General features: G+C 42.9%; 1 protein-coding gene across 7 annotated transcripts in view; it reads right to left on the bottom strand.

The window, feature by feature from the left end:
• Positions 1-107: 107 nt before the first annotated feature.
• The window catches only part of LOC108037365 (titin), an 80,204-nt gene continuing 57,511 nt past the window's right edge, over positions 108-22,800 (bottom strand). For 3 of the 7 annotated variants that reach the window (XM_044458315.1, XM_044458313.1, XM_044458312.1), the window contains 11 exons: positions 7,705-12,831; positions 7,448-7,489; positions 7,132-7,383; positions 6,051-7,019; positions 4,304-5,971; positions 4,098-4,239; positions 2,603-3,618; positions 2,230-2,535; positions 1,907-2,011; positions 1,291-1,842; positions 108-1,044 (listed from right to left, as the gene is read on the bottom strand). In XM_044458315.1, the coding sequence (XP_044314250.1) occupies positions 854-1,044; positions 1,291-1,842; positions 1,907-2,011; positions 2,230-2,535; positions 2,603-3,618; positions 4,098-4,239; positions 4,304-5,971; positions 6,051-7,019; positions 7,132-7,383; positions 7,448-7,489; positions 7,705-12,831 (10,370 nt within the window). In that variant the 3' untranslated portion in view covers positions 108-853. Of the gene's footprint in view, positions 1,045-1,290; positions 1,843-1,906; positions 2,012-2,091; positions 2,113-2,229; positions 2,536-2,602; positions 3,619-4,097; positions 4,240-4,303; positions 5,972-6,050; positions 7,020-7,131; positions 7,384-7,447; positions 7,490-7,704; positions 12,832-13,470; positions 22,693-22,800 lie in introns of all 7 variants that reach the window. The other 4 variants (XM_044458311.1, XM_044458310.1, XM_044458316.1 and 1 more) reach the window with 3 other exon arrangements.

A 22,800-nucleotide genomic window follows, 5' to 3' on the forward strand; every position in this document is an offset into this window, starting at 1 on the left:
TGTAATAATACAAATAATAAATGTATATGGTATGTACCTTTGAATAATAAAGTAAGACGTCGCCAATCCAAAACCCTTTGCAGCTCCGTCTCAGTAGAAACTCATAGTTATATTTTAAATTATTTATTTATTTAGTTCTGGTAACTTTAAAGACACACGAGTATAACCTCTCTCATATTCCTATGCCATAAATTTCAACCAGGGCGAGTTCAGGACAAAGGCAACGGCAGCCAGCGACTCGCAACACTCCCCAGAAATAACTCATATCGAATTGCACCATTTGTTGTTTTGTCTCCCGAGAGAGGATATTGAGTTACGCTGGCCAGGATTGGGATTGGGATTGGGTTGGGGATTGGGTGTTGGAGGGCTGCGGCTCGTTGGCTCCCATTGCCCGATGCCGATGGACCGCCGCTTGGTGGCATTTTAATTCTGTTTCATTTTTTGTTGCTTCGTTTGACACTTTCGATTTTGATAGATTTATCACAGCTTACAAAAATAAGGCAAAAGTAAAACAATAAAACCAAAAAAAGGAACTTTATGCAAATGAAAAATCTAAAATTATGTCCATTATTTGGACAGTGTAATGGCCATCCAGGACATTGGGCCACGCCCACGCACCCGAGCATTAAGTTTATTCTTCGCTCGCACTCTTTGATCGGGGGTCGTGGGCATCGCCATCAATGGGATGCGATTAACATTACACCGCCCTCACATCGTCACCTCTACTAAAGTACAAAAAGCTACAAAATCAAAATGGGAGCTACCCAATTTGTTTGTCATATAAAATACAATTGAAATAGTGTTGCTTAACCTACGACTTAAGTGTTTCTTATTTCGTTGTCGTTTCCACCGACTATTTGGAGCCCTTCTTCTTTTTGCTCTTGGGCAGATCCGCCCACAGCCTGAAGAAGTACTCATCGCGTTGGAGCAGCCTGCCACGGGCATACGAATGAATATCCGCATCCATGTTGTGGTCACGCAGCCACGAGGAGGTGTTGCACGAACTCATCTCCGTGCGTGGCTCGTCGGGCAGGCTCTCATGACCTGAATTGAATGGGAATGAAATATGCATAAGTTTGACAAATTGTTCATCTTCCGCCACCGGAAATTACTCTTTCTAAAGTGAAATTGAGAACTAGCAGAGTTGTGACTGTTTAATTACTTGCTAACTCTGCCATTTAATTCTCAGTATGGAAAGTAGTTATCAATATAATATCAGTATCATTTTAAAAGAGTAATGCTTATAAAAATACACATTTGATATTGTGAAAAATAGGAATAAACACTCACCAGCAGTCATGACCTTGTAGGGCTCCTCCGATTCCAGAGGTTCACTCAGACCAATTTCGTTCTTCGCGAATATGCGAATCATGTACTCGTGGTTCTCCTGCAGATCTCTGATCTGGAATTTCTGGACGCCAGCTGGCACACGACCCACCTCGATCCACATGGTCTTCTTCATGTCCCTAATAGCAATGTGGTAGCCGAGCAGAGGCGCACCTCCATCTGACTCGGGGATACCCCATTCGAATATGTGGGCATTGGCGGCGAGAACGCGCGCCTCCAGTGGAGCGGTCGGTGGTGAGGGTACGGCTATATTAAGGTGGAAATCAGTAAATGATATAGCTAAAAGATACTCGGACTCACTGGCATGTGTCTTGAGCGATATGCTCTCGGTGACGGCTGGTGCACCTAGTCCAACCTCATTCTCCGCTGACACACGGAACCAGTACTCGCACTTCTCCTTCAGGTTGTCAATCGTGTAGTGCAGCTGGTGGGCGTCCAGTGTGATGACCTTCGTCCAGGTAGTAGATGTTGAGGAACGTTTTTCCACGCAGTAGCCTGTATGAAGAATAAAGAGTTGATTTACTTCTTACATTTATTTATAAAACTTGATATATTTTACCTGTGATTTCTGATCCACCATTGCGGGCAGGCACCTCCCAATCCAAAGTAACACTTCGGCTGGTGACATCCGGTGCCCTTAAGTTCTGAGGTGGCGATGGCGGCGCTGAATGTTAAACAATCCCAAAACAATTAGTTTTCAAACTCAACAAACTTTAAAATTATGTTTTTTTTGCTCTTACGTACCTAAAACTTCATTATCATTAGCTGTTGGCGTTTCGGGGTTAGAATTGCGCATGTTTAAGCATTAGTGGCGTATTAAAAAAAGCAATAAGCGAAAGTAATAAGCAATTGGGATCTTAGGGAAACGGATTGACAACTTACTTATCTTGCGACCCACGACAATCTTTTCCGTGGTCTCAAACGCCTCGCTAGTGCCAACCTCATTTCTCGCATAGATGCGGAACAGGTAGCCCTTGTTTCTGACCACCTTTTCGACATGAATATTGGTGACAGTGCCCAGGGTTACGCCTACCGTTCTATAGATAGTTTCAGTCTCTTCCCTAATCTCCACAATGTACTCCACGATCTTTGAGCCGCCATCGTTCTCGGATGGTTCCCAGGCCAGGTTGAAGGAAGTATCGTTCATACCCGACACAGTGGTGGGTCCACGTGGTGGCGATGGTTTCTCTGTGAATTGCATAAATGGATTACCATAATCCCTATCCACTTGCCATGGGAAAGGACTTTTTCTTACCGAATTTCTTAGTTATGGTCACAGGGTCACTTTCCGTTGGCTCTGACTCGCCAATGGGATTAGCGGCCACCACACGGAACATGTATTGCGCATTCATGGATAGTTTTTGAACCGCATACGATTTGATGTCTTTGTCAAAGTCGGAGACCTTCATCCAGACCTGATTTTGGATGTCGCACTTCTCCAACGTGTACTTGTTAATCTCCAGACCGCCATCATCGATGGGCGGGGTCCACTCCAGCACAATCGAGTCCTTCTTTATGTCCTTGATCTCCAGAGACTGGGGTCTGCTGGGCTTGTCGATCACCTGGACAGTGCACTCCACATATGTGGAACCTGATTCATTGGTTGCTGTAACCTTGTACTTGCCGGACTGTTCGCGGGTGACCTTCTTGACCGTATAGGTGGAGGTAATCTCTGTGGTCTCGATGGTGACTGTCTTGGTGGTCTTCTGCTCGACCGTCTCCTTGTGCCAGGTCACGGTGGGTTGTGGATAGCCGCGGACCGTCGCTGGAATGGTGAGAGTGCTGCCGGTGCGCAGTTTCTGAGTCAAATACTTGTCCTCCACCTCGAGGACCGGCTTCTGCTGCAGTTTCAGGCGGCACGAGGTCTCCACGGAGCCCTTCTCATTGGTCGCCACACACGTGTAGGTGGCTTCAGTCTCAATGGTTGTCTTTTCAATGGTGTATTTGGCCACACGGTTCTCGTAGCGAATGCTGCTCGATTCAAGCAACTGGCCGTTCTTCTTCCATATCACCTTTGGCTCTGGAATGCCGCCGAACACGCAGGACAGCGTCACCTCCTTGTCCAGTTCACTGATCACATCCTGCAGTGGCTCCCGCACACTGGGTGCCTCCGTCTCGACCTTGGGCACCAGGCGGATGGGCGGTGACAGCGGCGAGGGCGGTGAAGGTCCCACCTCGTTTACGGCGATGGAACGGAATACGTACTCTGTGTCGATCCTGAGCTTGCTTATGGTGTACGTTGTGTCCTTGATCTTCCTTATTTCAGTCCATCTGCGGATAATTAATAATAGTTTTATAGTTTTTGTATATCTCAAATTGCATTGAACCTTAATTTTTAAGGCACAAAAAACCTTAATTTATTTTTTAAATACCCTAACCAGCAAATCATAAACATATATACCATACAATAAGAATTTTCATTCATATAAAGTATTAATCTCCACTTCCCACGGTGCAAACGTGTAAAACTAAAGACAGTTTCCGAAGTGCTGCCAAAATATATCGGAACAAAATTTTTTAAAATTTTGGTTTGAAATTTTATATATTTAAGCCGATGACCTCAAGGCGGAAAAACATTAAAATAAAGTGCAAATAAGAGTGATAAAAACTGTTTTAATCATTTACGTTAAGCAAACCACAAAAAAAGTTCATTAAATTTTTAAAAAACTCAACCCAAAGGTAATTATTAATAATAATATTTAAATATTTTAATTAATTAAAATCGTAACCGATTTGCTTCGAGTACTTACTTTTCTTCCTTAACATCGTGATACTCCAGAATGTACTCGATAATTTCCGACTTGCCATCGTCCTCCGGCGCCTTCCAGTACAGAGTAATGGAGTCGTGCATTATCTCCAGGGGTTGCGGAGTGCCAGGTGCCGTCGGTTTGCCTATGTATTTGATAAGGGTTTTAGTTCCGCAAAAATTAACAAGCATATAAGCTGGGATACTTACGCATTATGACCAAGTGAAGGCTGGCCTCTGCCTCGCCAACTGGGTTGACGAGCTTGACGGTGTACTCTCCCTCGTCATCGTCGACGACCTTTTTGATGGTTAGCGTGGCCGACTGCTCATCGATGGCCGGGATTGTGCGCTGTGACTTGGGTATGACAACCTTGCGCGTGGTCCAAACGGCCTCAGGCGTTGGTACGCCTGTGTACTTGACGGTGAAGGTGGCATCGTCGTTCTCCTTCACCTTGATGGTCTGCTCCTTGTCAGAAGTAATGACGGGTGGCAGTTTGAGCTCCTCGACGCACAGCTTAGTGCTGCTGGTGACGTTCTCGGCCACGCAGCTGATCTCACCGGCATCGTCGTCGCTGGCATCGTGGATGACCAGTCGCCTGACAGTGCCCTCGACGAAGACCTCATGCTTTTTGTTGGGCTTGATGGGTTTGCCCTTCTTGCACCAGGTCACCTCGACATCGGGCTGTGACAGTTGCACGGTGAATTCGGCATCGGTGGTCTTGGTGGCCAGCGTGACATCCGGCAAGCGAATGACAAAGTCCACCAGTGGCTCCTCTACCGTCAGCTTTCCCTTTGACGTCTGGTCACCCACCTTGACGGAGTATTCACCCACATCTTCGGGCTTGGCCTTTACAATGCGCAGCGATTGCTTCTTGCCATCGATGGCCAGTTGAATGCGCTCGTCGAACACAATCTCCTTGCCGTTCTTGAACCATTTGACCAGGGCGTCGCCCTTGCTGAGCTCAATCTCGAAAATGGCATTCTCACCCTTGGTCACTGAAACGTCCTTCAGCGGTTCAACGATCTCTGGCGGCAACTCGATGACAACCAGCTCACAACTGCACTCTTGTCCTTCGATCTTGCATGTGTACTGGCCCTCATCATGGATGGTGGCATCGCGTATAACTAGGCGACGTGCCTTGCCATCCTTGATGAACTCCACGTTCTTGTTTTCCGGGGTAATCTTCTCGCCGTCCTTGTACCAGGTAACCTCAGTGGACTCTGTGGTAAGTTCCACATCCAAAATGGCGGTATCTTTCTCGGTCACCTCGTAGTCCTCCAGCACCTTGATAAAATCGGGCTTACGCTGCAGAACCTCGACAGTGGACTGAGTCTCTTGCTTTTTGACCTTGCATGTGTAGGTACCGGAGTCACGTAGGTTTGTGTTTCTGATTACCAACTTATGAGTCTTGCCATCTTCAACCACTACACGATGATCCATGCCGCTGAGTTCCTTTCCATTGAAGAACCACTTGGTCGTGACCACGTGAGAGGTCTCGCACTCCAGGGTAAGGGATTGTACCTCCTCAATGGTAATGGTCTTCTTCAGCTTTTTAGTGAAGGTCACTTCATCGACCTCGACAATCACACGGGCACCGTGCGACGTTTTGCCGATTGGGTTACTAGCAATACACTTGTAGTCACCGGAATCGGTTTCTGGGTTGGCATCTTTGATGATCAGCTCGATATTTTCGCCATCGTAAACCTGCTGGATGCGTTCGCTGGGGAACAATGGAGTGTTGTTGAACAACCATTGAACCTCGGGCACCGGATTGCCGGAAACCTTCGCTGGCAAGTGAATCTCGCCCTTTTGTGGTACATTCTGCTCCTCGAAACGTTCCACGAAGAGTGGTGGTTCCGCATTGCCGCTTGTGGCTTCTAGATGCAGAAATAATAACAGTTAGGGCTTCTTCAAAGTACAATTTTTGTTTACTTAAACATGAAACATAGAACTTACCTTCAATTGTTAGATTAGCAGAGGTCTCCACACTGCCCAATGGATTGACAGCCTTGACTGTGTATTCACCCTTCTCAGCCTTTTTGGGTGTGATCAGAGTTAAGGTATGCAAGTCCTTGTCGGACTTAGCATTCTTTATGGGCTTGCCATCCTTATACCAGGTTACCTTTGGTGGTGGGTTGCCCACAATTTGTGTAGAAAGTACCACACTCTCGCCTTCTCGTATGACCATGTTGCGTAAGGGTTCCAAGATTTGCGGGGCCTCCTTGTCGGTGGTTCGCACCTTCAAGGTAATGGGCAGACGTGCCTCGCCCTCGCGATTCGTGGCTATCACCTCGTAGGTACCTTCCTGCGATTTCTTTACCTTGGTGATGTGCACCACACTGCAATACATGTGCATGTCCGATTCCGTAACGATGCGAACGTTCTTAATTTCCTCCTCGTCGATGTCCACGCCATTGAAAGTCCAGACAATGTCCGGTTCTGGTACGGCCACCAGTCGGCACTCAAGAATCACGTTCGTATCTTCGTCCACATACTGAGCCTTTGGCTTTTTGGAGAAGGTTGGAGGAATTCCCTCCAAAATGTCAGCCAGCGACGATTCACGCGACATGCTTCGGCGGGAGAGGGCTGTGGCATCAGAGCCGTGATCAGAAAGCGGACTCTCCACAATCAGTTCCGTTGTGCTGGAAGTAAATCCAGCAGCATTCTTTGCCACAACTGTAAACTGACCGGCATCCTCGGGGAACACCTCACGGATGATCAAAGTTGCCACATTGTCGTCATCGTAGAACATTTGGAAGTCCTGCGAGGGTTTGATAATGGCAGTTTCGCGGAACCAGGCAATCTGTGGTCGCGGGTTGCCCTCGACCTTGCACTCAAACTGTACAGTGTAACCGTCAGGAGTGTGAATTGGCTGCAGTTTCTCAATGAATCTGGGCGCAATGGGCTTGTCTTCCGGTCCAGGACCTTAACAGTTTACAATCACAACAGAACATTAAATAATTTGTTAATAACCAGACTTGGACAGCGACTTAAAAAGTGTTAGGACAAATAGTTTTTCTAAAAAAACATTACTTACGTTCAAATACAGGCAGCTTGTCGATTTTCTCGTGCAATTTGTTTTGCACATACTGCGCATATTCGTCGGGCTCCATCAGATATTGAGCTGGAACCCATCCCTCCTCTTCTGTGATGCTCTTCTTGACATACCACCACTCAGAGCTGTGACGTCCAACGACAATTACCTTCTCACCCTCGACCAGATTTATGGCTTCATCGTTGTCGGCAATGTAATTGCAGATTGAATACATAACATTGGGGTTTTCGGATTCTAAAAGTCATAAACATATTAAATTGGTTACATTACAAAATTCTTTGTTTTAATGGTTACTTACCTTCAACATTCATTTCTCTGGTTATATTAAGCGAAGCTCCATCTGTGCAAAAAATTAACATTATTAATACCTTTTCTCAAATTTTTTTTTAACATTTTTAAGTTGTGAACAATGAATGGTTAAGCGTTAGCAACCGACATTCAAGTTGGGTAATTTTACCTTGCCACTCTGATATCATATAAGCTGATATTTGTTTATGTAAAAGTAAAGCATTTGATTTTAAAAGTTACCGTTATTGGTGACAACAGTCGACTTACCTTCATTGAAAAGTTGTTGAACAACTTTACGCTTCTTCTTAAAGGTGAGAGAATCCTCATCGTATGTGACCGAATCGCGTTTCGGATGACGAATGCCAATCAGGAACTGTTCTTCCTCCTCATCTTGAACGGAGTAGGCTGGCTTCTGCTGTTTCTTGGGCTTCAGCTTGAAGTCTACTTCATCTGGTGGTAATTCCTCCACAAAGTATTCTTCTGGTTCCTCGACCTCATCGATGGTATCCTCATCGTCCCGAATTTCTTCGATGATGGGCTCTTCACCATCGTCATAGTCCTGAATAATCCTAATTCTGGCCTCATCGGCAGCTTCAGAGAAGGTTTTCTTGATGGGCTTCTTAAGCTTGATCTTTCCAGACATGGAAATTTCCTCCTCCGCATAAGAGTCCAACGCAATGTTGAACTCCTGGTCGACATCTTCTTTGGTCTTGGTACTTCTTGCTCGGAATGTGACGTTCTCAACGTCAGCGTATTCGGGAATGTCTACCTGCTTTCGGCGTTTTAGTTTCTTAACCGTGTAAGCCTCCTCATCTTCTTCGGTGATCTGCAGAGGTTTTGGCTTGCGTCGTTGACTGACCACAAACTCTTCGACATCGTCGCCCTCTTCGTATTCCTCTTCTTGGCGCTTGATAGAAAGTTCAGCCGCAGCTTCGTCCAGAGTAGTGGGTTTGACTGGTCGTTTTTTAAGGACGGTAGCGGCCTCCTCCACGCCCTCATTAATAGTGTGTGGCTTTTTGAAGGAGAGACTGAACTCAGTTTCTTCGAGATCTTCAACCGTCGGCTCGAAGGGTTTCTTTGGTTTCTTGCGAATGACGACTGCTTCTTCGACGATCTCTTCTTCTTCAACTTCCACAGTCCTTTCTTCGACAACAGGTTTCTGTAGCTTTAGCTCGTCCGCAGCCTCCTCCACCGGTTTCTGAGGTTTCTTCTTCTTTTTAAGTTGTACAGTTTGGTCAGAAGTTTCCTCAGTAACCTTCTTTTCTATGGGCAGCTTTACATCCACGGCGAATTCCTCTTCAGTTACCTCCTTTGGTGCCTTGGGCTTCAGAGTGACTTCAGCCACCACTTCTTCAGCCTCTACGGGCTCTGGTTTTTTTAGTTTCACAACTGCAGCATCTACAATGTCCTCTGGTTCCGGTTTTTTGGGCTTCTTTTTAAATTTGACTTCTTCAATCACCTCTTCTTCAACTATGGGCTCAGGTATGACTTCTTCTTCAACCTTAACCGTAAGCTCCTCCTCTTCAACAGGCTTCTTGGGCTTTTTCTTTACTATCTTTGCCTCTTCCCGAACTTCTTCCACCTCTGGCTTTGGTTTTAGAGTAACTTCAGCCTCTGGTTCTTCGACCACCTGAGGAGCAATTGGTTTCTTTTTCGGTAAGCTGACTTCTTGTTCCTCCGGAGCTTCTGGCTGAGTTTCTGTAACGGCAATCTTATACTCAGTGGGCTTTTCTTCGGGAACTTCCTCGATTTCCTCAATGATTTCTTGAACCTCTGGTTCTGCGGGAACTTCCTCGGTAATAGTTACCTTAAGCTCTGCAGCTGCCTCTTCTTGGGCCACAGGTTTTTTAGGCTTCTTCTTAATCTTGGCTTCCTCAGAAACTTCTTGTACTGGCTGCTTTGGTTTAATCGAGAACTCAGCTTCGGGCTCTTCAACCACCTCCGCAACTGGCGCCTTCTTTTTCTTCTTCTGAATCGTCACCTGTTCCTCAGGCAACTCTTCAACAGTAGGCTCCTTTTTATCGTCCTTAATAGCAAACTTAAAGTCCTCTGGTTTTTCTTCGGGGGCTTCTGGTTCTTCGACGATTTCTTCAATCTCTTGGACAAGTTCTTGTGGAGGTGCCTCTTCCTCAATGATTGTTATCTTGAGATCAGCGGCCTCTTCTTCAGTCGGTTGTTCTGGAACAATGGCAATGCTGGTCGTAGCTTCTACTTCTTCGACAGGCTTTGGAGCAGTGACAGTCACTTGCGCCTCTGGTTCCTCCTTAACTTCTGGCTTAGGCTTCTTTTTGCGAATAACCTTGACCTCTTCTTCTATGACTTCTTCGACCAGTTCACGGGGAGTTTCCTCAATGACTCTAACCTTATGTTCTTCGAAGATTTCAGGTTGGGGCTCTTCCACTATTGGCTCAGTTACCACCGGTTCTTCCTCGACAATCACTTCGGCCGGCTTTTCTGGCATGGTCTCCTTGATGCCAATTCTGTACGTCTTTTCTTCAACCACAGGCACTTCTTCCTTGACTTCTGTGATCACCTCTTCCTCCTCGACTTCCTCAATTATCGGAACTTCCTGTGGAATCTCCTCGGTGATTTGGATCTTTAGTTCTTCAGCCTCCACATCCTTAACCTTCTTTTTAGGCTTCTTGGTCTTGATTTGCGCTTCCTCAGTAACTTCTTCAACGGGCTTACTCTCCTTGAGAATGATTTCAGTGGCAGGTTCGTCGGCAAAAGTAACAGAAGGCTTGCGTTTTTTCACAGTAAACTGCGCTTCACTTGGTTCTTCGGGCTTGGCCTCAGTTTCGGAAACGCGAATCGAGTACTCTTCTGGCTTTTCTTCGACAATAATTTTCTTCTCCTCCACAATCTCAGCCTTGGGAGCTTCAATAACTAATTCCTCGGGAACAGGGGCTTCGGTGTCGACAACCTTGATTTCTAATTCTGCTTCCTCTACAGTTTTCTTTGGCTTTTTAGTCTTCTTTTGCTTGATTGCAGTTTCCACGGTCGTTTCTTCTGTAATCTTTGGTTCAGATATTACAAACTCGGCCTCAACTGCCTCAGGTTCCTTTGGAGTTTTCTTGAAGAAAACCTCTTGAGGAATTTCTTCCTCGGGTTGTTCCTCAACTGCGGTCACCTTTTCGGCTTCAGTTTCTTTAAGAGAGATTTTATAGGTATCAAACTTCTCGACAACCTTTTCTTCAACAGTCTCTGGAATTTCCTCAGGAATTTCTTCAACAACATCGGCTGGTATTTTTTCGGCAGCCTCGGTTTCTGTCATTGTAAACTCGTAGGATTTTGGCTTCTTGTTCTTCTTCTTTTCTTCTTGTTTTTCGACCTCCACATATTTCTCCTCAACTGGTTGAGCCTTCTCTTCTTCCTCCACCACTGTGATCTTCTCCTCCTTGACTTCTTTCACAGGTTTCTTTTTGGTCTTTTCCTTGACAGTGATTTCTTGCTGAACTGGCTCCTCTGGGATAGATTCAGTCAGTTTAAGTTCAACTTCAAACTCTTCTGGCTTCTCTTCGGGTTGCTCAACTGGCAGCGCGATTTCAACCGAAACTTCCTCGACTTGAATCTCTTCCTTCTTTGGCTCCTTTAATGTGACCTCGAACTCTTCCGGCTGCTGTGGCTTTGGTTTCTTCTTGCGCGTCACCACCTTTTCTTCAATTACTTCCTCGGTAGTTTCTTTGCGCTCATCGAAATCAATGACTCTGACTTGATGTTCCTTCGGTATCTCCTCTGGTTCCAGGACAGTAGTTGTTATCTTGTATTCTACAGGTATTTCCTCTGGCACTTCTTCAGGCTGCGGAACTTCTTCGGAAACTAACACTTCCGCTACAGGTGCTTCTTTGGGTTTCTTTTGTTTAACCTTTACTTCTTTTGGCTTTTCGATTTCCTCGGGTTTTTCCTCTGGAGCTTCTTCTTCTTTCACAGAGACCTCAAACTCTTCTGGCTTAGGCTTAGCAATCTCTTCCTCTTTTGGTTGAACCTTCTTGGCCTTTGGTTTCTTTGGTTTCTTACCCTCATCGTCAGATTTAATCTGAGTTTCTTCGGGCTGTGGTTTCTCTGCCTTGGGCTTAACTATCGCTTGCTCGACAGGCTCTTCAGTCTCAGGAGACTTAGGGACAGGACGCAGCTTAATTTCTGAGTCAGTCTCTTCTGGAGCCTCTCTTTCGGGCTTACGGAACTTCACTTCCAGTTCAGGCGATTCCTCTTCTTCCTTTGGAACTCCAGGAACGATCTCAGAGATTATTGTTTCAGGTTCGGGCTTCGATTTTTCTTTGGGCTGGTATTTCGTCTTAGAGGGCTTCTTGGGCTTGACAGGCTTGTCTGGATGTTCTATTGGCTCAAGCTCTTCGGGAACATATTCAGGACGATCGAAATCAGAGGGCTCGAAGGGCTCAACAATAAACTCTCCTTCCTTAGGCTGCTTTGGTTGTTCCTCAACAACAATAACCTCCTTTGGTTTTGATTTAACTTCAACCAATTCTTCAACTTCTTGTGGCTTTTGTGGAATCTTTTTAAGAGTAACATTTTCGGGCTCCTCTTCCTCCTTTGGTTTCTTCTTACCCTTGCCCAGCTTAAGCTTTACTTCTTCTTGTTTATCCTCTGGCTTTGGTGCCTTTTCGGGTTTCTTATACGGTGCTTTTTCCTCAGGCTCTTCTTCGCTACTGACATATTTTTCATACTTTTCCAGCTCCACCTTTTCCAAATCGTCCTTGATTTTCTTTATTTTTTTGGTCTTTCGCGGCTTGAACTTCAGAACTTCTTCAGCCTCTTCGATGTTGCGAGATAGTTCACCATTTTCCTTAGAGGCTCCAATATCGGTTATTTTCGGAATAAGCGGAGCCGGAGGGTATTCAACCATGACCATGCGGGCCTTCAGCCTGAACTTAGGTAGTTGAACAGTTTGCTCTTCGGCAGGCTTTTCCTTACGTTTGCCGGGCTTAAGCTTGACCGTTTTGGGAACATCAGTAGCGTCGACAATGTTCACCTTGGTCGGCTTCTGTTCCTTCCGTTCGATTTTGATTGGCTCAAGAGTGGCGAATTCTGGTTTAAGTTTCTTAGGAACATCGAAATCAATTTTCTCGTATTTCTCCAGTTCCGTCTTCTCAATTTCTTGCTCCAACATCTTTCTAATGAGTTCATCATGATCATCGGTCTTCTTTTTGACAACCTTCTTCTTCTTAGACTTTGGCTTGGTGACGTCCTCGGCAATTTCTTCTGTAACGGGCTGTTCCTCCTCCTCTTCAACCTCTTCCACTATGGGCTGTGATTCCTGGACCTCGGCGACTTCATCGATGACTCGGACCTCCAAAATCTTTTGAGGCTGCTCATCTTCGACAGGCTCTTCGTGAATTATGCGTATTTGATAGTTTTGAACCTCTGGTAGTTCACCTGTTACAAAAAATGCATTAAGAATTAAATAATTTGTTCTTGATATTGTAAATAAACTCGGTGAACCGTATATTGCTTTTGCAAAGCAAGCATATCGGTGAACTGGACAGAAGACATAATTTGATGCTATATTTACACAGGTAGCGATTGAAGGAAAACATTTATAAACTTAACCTTAAAAATTAAATAATTCCAATATTTTAAAATAAAAACAGGTGAATTGTTAGCTTTTTAATAAGGTGTTTTTTTAAGTAAACGGTTTAAGTATGAAGGAATATTTAGGTGGATAACAGTTTATGAAAAGAATTAACGATTAGTGTGAACAAATTTCTATACTACTTAAAGGTTAGGAATGTTATTCATGCATAGAATATTATTGTGGAGTTACTGTGTTGGGAGGCTTTAAAGTTGAACTGGAAGAGATTAGGACCGCAATAAAATTGACTCAAATGAAGTGAGCCGGATTTCAATAGCGAGAGAAAAGAAGATAAACATAGGTGGAGATAGGCGCAACAATTGGAAAACAACGTGGCTTCAAGGGGAATAAACAAATGCGAAAGACACAGACTAAGGAGCAGAAGGTGCTGCAAGGGCGGCAGGATTTTTTTAGGCTCCAAGAACTCTCTTCTGATAACTTACTTGTTTCAACGCTTTTTTGTGTGTCTGGTTTTGTTTTCTTATGTTTAACTGTTTTCTGAATTGTATCTTTAGTGTCATCTTGAGTAGATTTCTCTTCTTGTGCGCTTGGTGTAATTTGTGCAGTGGCTGTGTCCTCGGGTTGTGCAATTTGGGTTGGTGTGATCTCTGCTGTGTCAGTGGTGTCTAAAGTGGTCTCTGTCGGTACGTCAGGTTTTTGTTCGTCTGCGACTATTGTCTTTGGCTTTGGTGTCTTGGTTTTCTTTGGTTTGGGTAAGTCTTCTACTATTTCTATGGGTTCAGTTGTCTCATGTTTTTCCTCTTCCGGAATAATTTCGGAAGAATCTTCCTTGCCAGGCTTAGTTGGCATTTCTACCTTTTCATACTGTTCAAGCTTAACCTTCGGAATTTCTTCCTCGATTAATTTCTTTACATAATCGTCTAAGTCGTCCTTTTTAACCTTCTTTATTGTTTTCTTCGGCTTTGGCTTAGATTTCTCTTCAGCCTGTTCTGGTTGTTCTTCGATAAGCTGTACTGGAGCTATCTCTGGTTCTTCATCGACGATAACTGTAACTGAATCGTTGTCCTCGCTTTCAATAGTTGTAATTTTGAAAGTCGTTTCTTCTTGAGGTGCCTTCTTTTTCAAAACCCGTTTAGTGGTCTTTTCCTGAACTGGCTTGCCTTCTTCAGTAATAACCTCTTGGATTTGTATCTCTACAGGTTGAACTTCTACAACTTCAACTGGTACTTCAGGTTGTTTAGGAGCTTCTTCTTCGACCACTTTGATCTCAGCGAATTGTTCCGGAACAGTTCCTTCGTCTTTCTGGACTACTTTGGGCTTAGTCTTCTTTTCTTTTTTGGACTTATCAGAAGGGGATTCTTCAACGACATCAATCAGGTTATCTAATGGCTTGTCTTTAACGACTGTCTCAAATTCCATTTTCTCATACTTTTCAAGCTCAGTCTTGGGCGTTTCCATGTCAATTAGTTTTTGAATGTAGTCATGTATATCGTCCTTCTTAACCTTTTTGGTTTTCTTTTTGGGTTCTTTGGGCTTTTCGTCCTGCTTGACTGGTTCTGGTTCATACTCCAAAATAGTTATTTCCGCCTCAGGCTGATCATCCCTAACAACTTCAATAATCTCCATTTCCCCCTTACCATCAGGTCGTTTTAACTTGCGTTTGGTAGTAACCTGCTTATGAATTTCACCCGTGTCGTCTTTAGTTTCTTCGACCTTTGTTTCACTTTCAATAACTTTAACTGTAAGCGGCTCTTCTTCTTCAGGTTCCAAAACACTTTCCTTAATAGAAATTTCGTATTTTTGCTCAGAAGATTGGTCAACATCTTCATGCAATTTTTTAGAAGATTTCTTCTTTTCAGGTTTAGGTGCAGTTTTTTCTTCTTCCTTTATAGACACGCTGAATTCCTGAACATCTGGGCTTTCTACATTAGATTCCTTTACTTCAACCTCCAAAGGCTTTTCGACAACGTCTTCTACCGGCTGTTCCTCGTGAACTTTAATTGAAGCCTTTGGTGCTTTCTTTTTATCTGGTTTCTTAGCCTCTTTCACCTGGTCAATTTTGTGTTCAGGTTCGTCTTCGCTTGGAACTAATTCCTGGACAGTTATAAGATCATCACTAACTGGAGAATCTTCCGGAACGGTCTCTTTAACAGACACTTCTTCATCTTGTGGCTTTTGCTCTTCAATGGAAGGCTGCTTTTCTTTCTTTGGCTTCTTCTTTGCCTTCTCAGAGGTCGGCTTAGAAGTAGAATCTTCAATAACTCCCACAACGCCTTCGGGTTCAATCGGCTTTGGTACCTCCTCCTCAATTACTGCCTTGATAAAGTCTTCTACTTCATCCTTCTTAATCTTTTTCGTCCGTTTCTGTTTAATTACAGGCTGTTCCTGATCAGGAGTTTCTTCTGGAGTGGTGGTTGTGATGGTTATTTCAGATTCGTTTGTATCTTTATCAGTTACCTCGACTATGTCGTGAACTATTTCTTTAGGACCCTTCTTTAGCTTTATCTGTTTAGTCTTAACCACCTTTTCTTTTACTTTTCCCTCTTCGTCAGGAACCTGCTGGATTTCTACGGTTTCTTCTAGAACTGATATTTCTAAAGGTTTTTCTTCTGGCTGTTCTGGAATAAATTCCTTGAGGGTAAACGTAAGTTTTGGTTCGTCCTTGTCGACTTCAGAAACTTTCACAATCTCCTCTAGAGGCTTTTCTTCTATCCGCTCTTCAGTATCTTCTACTGGCTGCTCTTCAATTTGCTTGACCTTTTTGATGGGTTTCTTCTTCATTTTGATAGGTTCGTCTATGTCGATCTTTTCATACTTTTCCAGTTCGGTTTTCGGTATATCCTGCTCAATAAGCTTCTGAATATAGTCATGAAGATCGTCTTTCGGAACCTTTTTAGTTTTGCGAATCTTCTTTGGCGTTTCCTCCTGAGGAACTTCATCGCTAACTGTTTCGGCCTCCTCAGTGGTTACAATGACTTCGTACTCTGGAGTGTCTCCGGTCTTGGTTTCCACAATTTCAATAATTTCTTCCTTGGGGCCAATCTGCTTTTTGATTTTTCGTTTAGTTACAGTTTGCTTTGTCGTTTCGCCTTCAGCGTCGGTTACTTCTTTTTCCACTGTCTGGGTTTCGATTTCTTCTACCTGGAAAGCCGGTTCCTCCGATGGTTTATTTTCTTCATCTTCAATCACAACTGCTTCATGTTCAGGAATCGGCTCTTCACTTAATTTTTCTTCGGATTTTACCCTAACAAGATAGTCTTGATTTTCATTCAATGCAGGTTGTTTTTTAGTTTTGGGCTTGGTTATCTTTTTGGGCTTGGGTTGTTCCTGTTCGGTAGCCACAATTTCTTCCTTGACACCAAAGACATATTCAACTGAATCTAATGGTTTTTCTGGAACGGATTCAATCGGTTGCTCTAAATCTTCCTCAACATCTGTAGGTACCTTGCTATCTGTGTGTTCTTCCTCAGTGACTGTGTAAGTTTTCTGAGGTTTCTGTGACTTTTTCGGTTTTTTCTCCACAACTTCTTCTATTTCACTTTCAAGTGTGTCAAATGGAACAGGCTGTACGAATTCTTCAATAATATTAATGACGTATTCCTCAACTTCGTCCTTCTTTAATTGCTTCGGCTTCTTAACGATTTTCCTTTCAGGCTTTGGCTTTTCTTGAGAAACAAGGACATCATCACTGGTTAACTCCACGACAGTAACTTCGGCAACAGGCTGATCTTCACTTGTTGTTTCTGTAATTTCAAAGATATGCTCCTTAGATCCCTTTCTACGCGATACCTTGCGTTTCTTGACAGTTACTTCTTTTACAGTTCCTTCCTCAGTGGGTTGCTCAACGACTTCGACAGTTTGTTCAATTTCTTCTAATGGTGCGGGAATCTCAACGATCTTCTTCTTTTTCAATGATTTCTCCTTCTTAATGGGTTTTGTTTCTTCCTCAGGAGTCTTTTCGATTGCCTGATCAGGTTCAACAAATTCGTCAGAAATGTTTACGATGTAACTTGATGAATCGTCTGGCTGTGATGGTAACTCCTCGACTTCTTGTAGTGTAGTATCTGGTATTTTTAGGTCCTCAGATTCGGGAACGATTTCTTCAACATCGAACTCGTGAATGGTTACGGGAAGCCCATCAGAATCTTGAATTATCTTTTTGTGGTGAGACTTTACTTTCTTTTTGACTTGCTTAGGCTTGGCATCCATTTCGGTAGGCTCGTATTCTTCGAGAGGTGTTTTTGTGATTTCCTGTTCGATTAACTGTTGTATATATTTGTCAAGATCGTCCTTAACAGCCTTCTTCTTCTTAACCTTTTTAATAACATTGGCTGGTTGATCATCAGCGACATCTGTTGAGTCCCCTGTTGGTAACTCTGTTGTAGTGAATTCGATGTCGGCCTCCGGCTTGTTCTCTTGATAGGTTTCTGTTATTTCGATGAGATACTCCTTTGGACCTTCCTTTTTCTTAAGTTTCTTTATTGTCTTAACTTGTTTTACATCCTCTCCCTTTTCGTTTACACTATTCTCTATAATAATTTCAGGAGCCAATTCTTCAATAAGGATCGTCTCTTCGAGTGGACTTTCGGTCGACTTCTTTGGCTTCTTGGTTTTTATCTTTGTTTCAAGTGGTTCTTCCTCATCGGTGAGCTTAAGCTCTTCAAACTGCTGTGGCTCGCTATATTCCTCTAAAACATTAACTACATAGCTTTCCACTTCTTCAGGCTTCAGTTTTTTCGGTTTTTTAATTGGTTTCTTTTCGTTAGGTACGTCTTCTTTAGGCTGTTCATCTGTAACCTCGACAATTGTAACTTCAGCTAAAGGTTCATCGCTCGTTTTTGTCTGGGTAATTTCAAAGATTTGTTCCATTGGACCTTGTTTGCGGGACACCTTTTTCTTCTTAACTTCAACTTGCTTGGTTACACCATCTTCTTCAGTAATCTTTACAGTTTCCACAGACTCTGTAATTTCAGCAATGACTGGTTCTGTGGTCTCTTCAAGCCTCTGCGGTTCGTTGAACTCTTCCAGAATATTAACTATATAGCTTTGGACGTCTTCAGGTTTTAGTTTTTTCGGTTTCTTAATTGGTTTCTTTTCCTTAGGTAGAGGAATGTCTTCTTTAAGCTCTTCGTCCGTAACCTCGACAATTGAAACTTCAGCTAAAGGTTCATCGCTAGTTTTTGTCTCAGTGATTTCAAAGATTTGTTCCTTGGGACCTTGTTTGCGGGAAATCTTTTTCTTCCTAATTTCAACCGCCTTCGTTACACCATCATCGTTAGTAACTTGTACAACTTCCACAGCCTCCGAAATATCTTGAATAAATGGTTGCGGTTTGTCCTCCTTATATCGAGTAGGTTCCGTAAACTCTTCTAAAACATTGATCACGTAGTTCTTGACATCTTCAGGTTTTAATTTCTTAGATTTTTTAATTGGTTTCTTCTCCTTTACCTCTGGAACCTCTTCTTGAATCTGTTCGTCAGTAATATCAACGATCGTTACTTCAGCTAGAGGTTCATCGCTGGCTTTTGTCTCAGTGATCTCAAAGATTTTTTCGATAGGACCTTGTTTACGAGAAATCTTTTTCTTCTTAATTTCAACCTGTTTTGGTGTGCCATCTTCTTCCGTGACTTGTACCACTTCCACAACCTTCGAGATATCTTTGAACTCTGGTTGTGGCTTGTCCTCCTCGTTCTCTTTAAGTTCCTCAAAGCGTACGGGTTCATTGAACTCTTCTAGCACATTGATCACAAAGCTCTTGACATCTTCAGGCTTCAATTTCTTTGATTTTTTAATTGGTTTCTTTTCTTTAACTTCTTGTACTTCCATTTCAGGGTGTTCCTCTGTAACCTCAATAATAGTTACCTCAGCCAAAGGTTCATCACTAGTTTTTGTCTCTGTGATTTCAAAGATTTGCTCCTTAGAACCTTTCCTGCGGGAAACCTTCTTTTTCTTAATTTCAACCTTTTTGGGTATACCATCTTCTTCCGTAACGTGCACAACTTCTACAATCTCCGAAATATCTTCAATAACTGATTTCGGCTGTTCCTCATCTACGATCTTGGCCTTAAACGATTTTTTAGTTTTTGGCTTAGGCTTATCCTCAACGACACTTATTTGTAGATCCTTAGGTGCTTCCTCTGTATCATCTCGATCACTTTCCTGCAGGATGACCTCTTCAGGCTTAAAGTCTTCTTGCTCAAACTCGAACTCTTGTACTTCTACCTCATGCACGGTAATCGGAGTGCCGTCAATAATATCAGTATATTTCTTATGTTGCTTTTTGATTTTCTTAGGCTTCTTTACCTCGGGAGATGTATCTAAGACAGTTATTTCAAAGTCTTCAAGATCTTCTTTGGGAATTTCTTGATCTATTAGTTCTTGAATATAATTGTCCAAGCTTTTGGTCTTTGGCTTCTTTTCCTTCACAATCTTTATCTTGTGCTGTTCTTCAGGTTTAGAGTCAATGGATGGCGATATGTCAGTGGTCATGATCACAATATCTGCTTCAGGATTATTTTCTTCATATGTTTCAACCACTTCAATTAGATATTCCTTTGGCCCCTGTTTCTTTTTGAGTTTTCGCGTATTAATGACTCGTTCAACTTCCTTACCTTCCTCATTTTCAATTTTTTCAGTAATAGTTTCCGGTGTAAGCTCCTCAATACGAATCGTATATTGGGAGGTAGGCTCGGCGGGAGATTCCTGCTTCGGTTTCTTCGGCGTTTTCTTTTTAGACTTTGGCACACTGTCTTTTACTTCTATCGAATATTCATCCGGTTTCTGAATATCATCAGATTCTAGGACCTCCGTTGTAAATTCTAAGATCGTCGAATCTTCAGTAGTCGGAGTAGGTGCTGATTCGGATATTTTAACCTTCTTCTGTTTTTCAGTTTTCTTTTTCTTAACATCAGGCACGGTTAGAACTCCTTCTGGTTTCTTTTGTTCGGGTAGAACAGGTTCATCCATTTCCTCTTCTACTACTGTAGTGGTAAAGGTACCAATATCTTCTTCCACTGAGCTTTCTCTAACAGGAGCAGTTGTAATATCCTCAGATATTTCAGCGATGTGTTCCAATGGGGCTTCCTCGACAATATTGACAATGAACTCTTTAAGCTTCTCCTTCTTCACCTTTTTAACGGATTTCTTTGGTGCTTCCGGCTTATGCAGAGCAGGTCCATCCGTTGTATCTTCAGAAATTTCAGTAGTTATAACTATAACCTCTGCTTCATTTGGCTGATCATCTGGAGCGTCAGTTTCGATTATTTCGATTTCGTAATGTTTTGAGCCCTTTCTAGTTTTCAACTTGCGTTTCTTTATGATTTTCTCATCTCTTGTTTGAATTACTTCAGGGGCTAACGAAACACTCTCAACATCTTCCTCTACTACCAGAATGGGCAGGCTTTCTCCTAAGTCTGCTAGGATTTCATCCAAAGCTGGCAAGATTTCTTCTTCTGTTTGTTCAGTATATTGCTCTGGAGTACGTTCCGAGTCAACCGTTTTTATAAGGAACTCATCATAAACAGGAACAGGCTCGGTTTCAACCGATTCTTCCTCCTTAATTTCTTTCTTTGGCTTTAGTTTCTTTGCTTTTGGTTTTTCGATTGGCTCATGCTCTGAGATGCCAACATTAAGAGTTTCGCCTTCATCTATAATTGGTTTTTCCAGCTTGGCCTTCTTCTTCTTGAGTTTTTTCGGCTTGCCATCAACATCGATTTTCTCATACTTTTCCAATTCTGTTATGGGAATTTCCGCATTAATAAGTTGTTGAATATAATCATCGAGCTCATCCTTTTTCATTTTTCGTGTTTTCGTTTTAAGTTTTTCAGCTGGTCTTGTGCTATCTTCTTCTTCCTTAGCTTCAGAAGATGTCACAATGACTTCATAAAGGGGCTCTTCACCGGAAGCGTCAATCGTTTCGACAATTTCCAAAACTTCAACCTCATCTCCCTTTTCATGCAGAATCCTTCGCTTCTTGGGTTTCTCTGTATCTGACGGCAATTCGGTCAATTTTACCTCATAGAAATCTTGCATGCTGGTCTCATAAAAGTTTTGATCTGGCTCTTCTCTTAACTCTGTGACAAAATCATCTAATTCCTTTTTGTTCATTCGCTTGACCTTCTTTTTAAGTATTTTGTTTGGCTTACTATCATCTTGAACAATTTCTGAGCTAGTGACTGTAACTTCATAGATTTTGTCATCGGAATCTTCGGGAGAAACTTCAATTATTTCAACGGTGTTTTCTTCTTGTCCAGTCTTAAGCTTTAGCTTGCGCTTTTTCTTTTGTTCCTTTGCAGGTTTTCCACTGGTAGGGGCCTTCGTTGGGACATCTTCAGTCTCAGATTCCAGAACCTCGAACTTGTAAAATGGTTTGAGCTTGACCTCTTCCTTTTCATCATCAGGTTTTTCTCCCTGGCGCTTCCGCAGTTTAAGGTCATCTTCTGGGATTTCATCAAGTTCCTTTGGTTTTCCGGGAGTTATTTCGAACTGCAGCGTCTCTGGCGTAGGAGTCGGCTTCTTCTTCCTCTTGTATTTTTTACTTTTCTGTGTAGAATCCTCCTCAGCTGGCGATGAGTCCGACTCTTCTGGGAACCCGGAGGTACTTTCAAGATCCTTAAATTCAATCGGTTCAAACTGAAGTGCTTCGTCAGGCTTGTCGGCCTTTCTGGTCTTCTTCTTTTTGCTTACTTTCTCTTCTTCTATTTTAACTGGCTTCTCCACAAGCTCTTCCTCTTTGACATCTATCTTAACCGGCTTTAGCGAAACCTCCTCCATCGCCTCAACATTTTGGGGAATTTTACCCTTTCCGAGCTTTAGTTTCCTAGATTCTTCCAAAGTTTCGGCCTTTAACTTTTTGGGGCGTTTGTATTTTGGCTTTGGTTGGTCCTCATCAAAAGGTTCTCCGCTTTCAGATTCGAGTGCCTCTAGATCGACTTCCTCCAGTTCAGCCTTCTCGGTCTTTGTAGGCTTGAACTTTCTTGGACGCAATTTCAAAACCTTTTCAGCTTCTTCAACATTGCGAGAAAGTTCTCCAGTTTCGCGGTTAGTTTCCAATTCGGTAACCACATATGGGAAGCAGTATGGAGCATATGGTATAAACCTAATCCAGCTCTTCAACTTTTTGTTCTTGAAGGATGCTTCGTTCTTCTTCTTTTTCTCTTCCTGAGGTCTTTGCTTAGGAGCTTTAAGCTTAAGCATTTGTGGGAATTCTGCCACTGAGCTTATTTCAATCATTTTAGGCTTCTTAAACTCAACTTTCTCTATTTTCATAGGAGTCAGCTTTGCAGGTTGTTTGAAAGACGAGTCACGACGAGCCCTTTGGGGAACTTCCATTTCTGTTCGTTTGTACCCTTGGATAACAGTCTTTGGGATTTCTTGGTGTATGAGGAATTGGATGTAGTCGTCCATTTCATCACGTTTCGATTTCACTACCTTCTTTTTCTTCGGCTTTTCCTTTGTTTCAACAGATTTTACATCAGTAAGAATCTCCTCAACCTTACCATCAACCTTTTTCGGCTTTCGTTTCTTAGCTGTCTTGTCAGTCAGTTCCCCTGTACCCTCTTCATCAACAACAGTCTCGTCAACTTCCTCAATAGGAGTTCCTAGTGTCTTTTTCTGTTTTAGTTTTTTGTCTTTAGGCGGTTTTTGTATGGCGTCTGCGCTTGCCTCTTCAGGTTCTGTGATTGTGTACTCTTTGTTGTATTGGTCTGTTTAAGAAAGAATTATGTGTTTTGTGTTAGCACTAAACTAATTTGTACACTTATATTTGCATTTTTTATAATGCTTTAAAACACACAAACTTTGTACGAACCACA

Source organism: Drosophila rhopaloa, unplaced genomic scaffold (genome assembly GCF_018152115.1).
Source record: "Drosophila rhopaloa isolate 14029-0021.01 unplaced genomic scaffold, ASM1815211v1 contig_163, whole genome shotgun sequence".
NCBI classification, from domain to species: domain Eukaryota; kingdom Metazoa; phylum Arthropoda; class Insecta; order Diptera; family Drosophilidae; genus Drosophila; species Drosophila rhopaloa.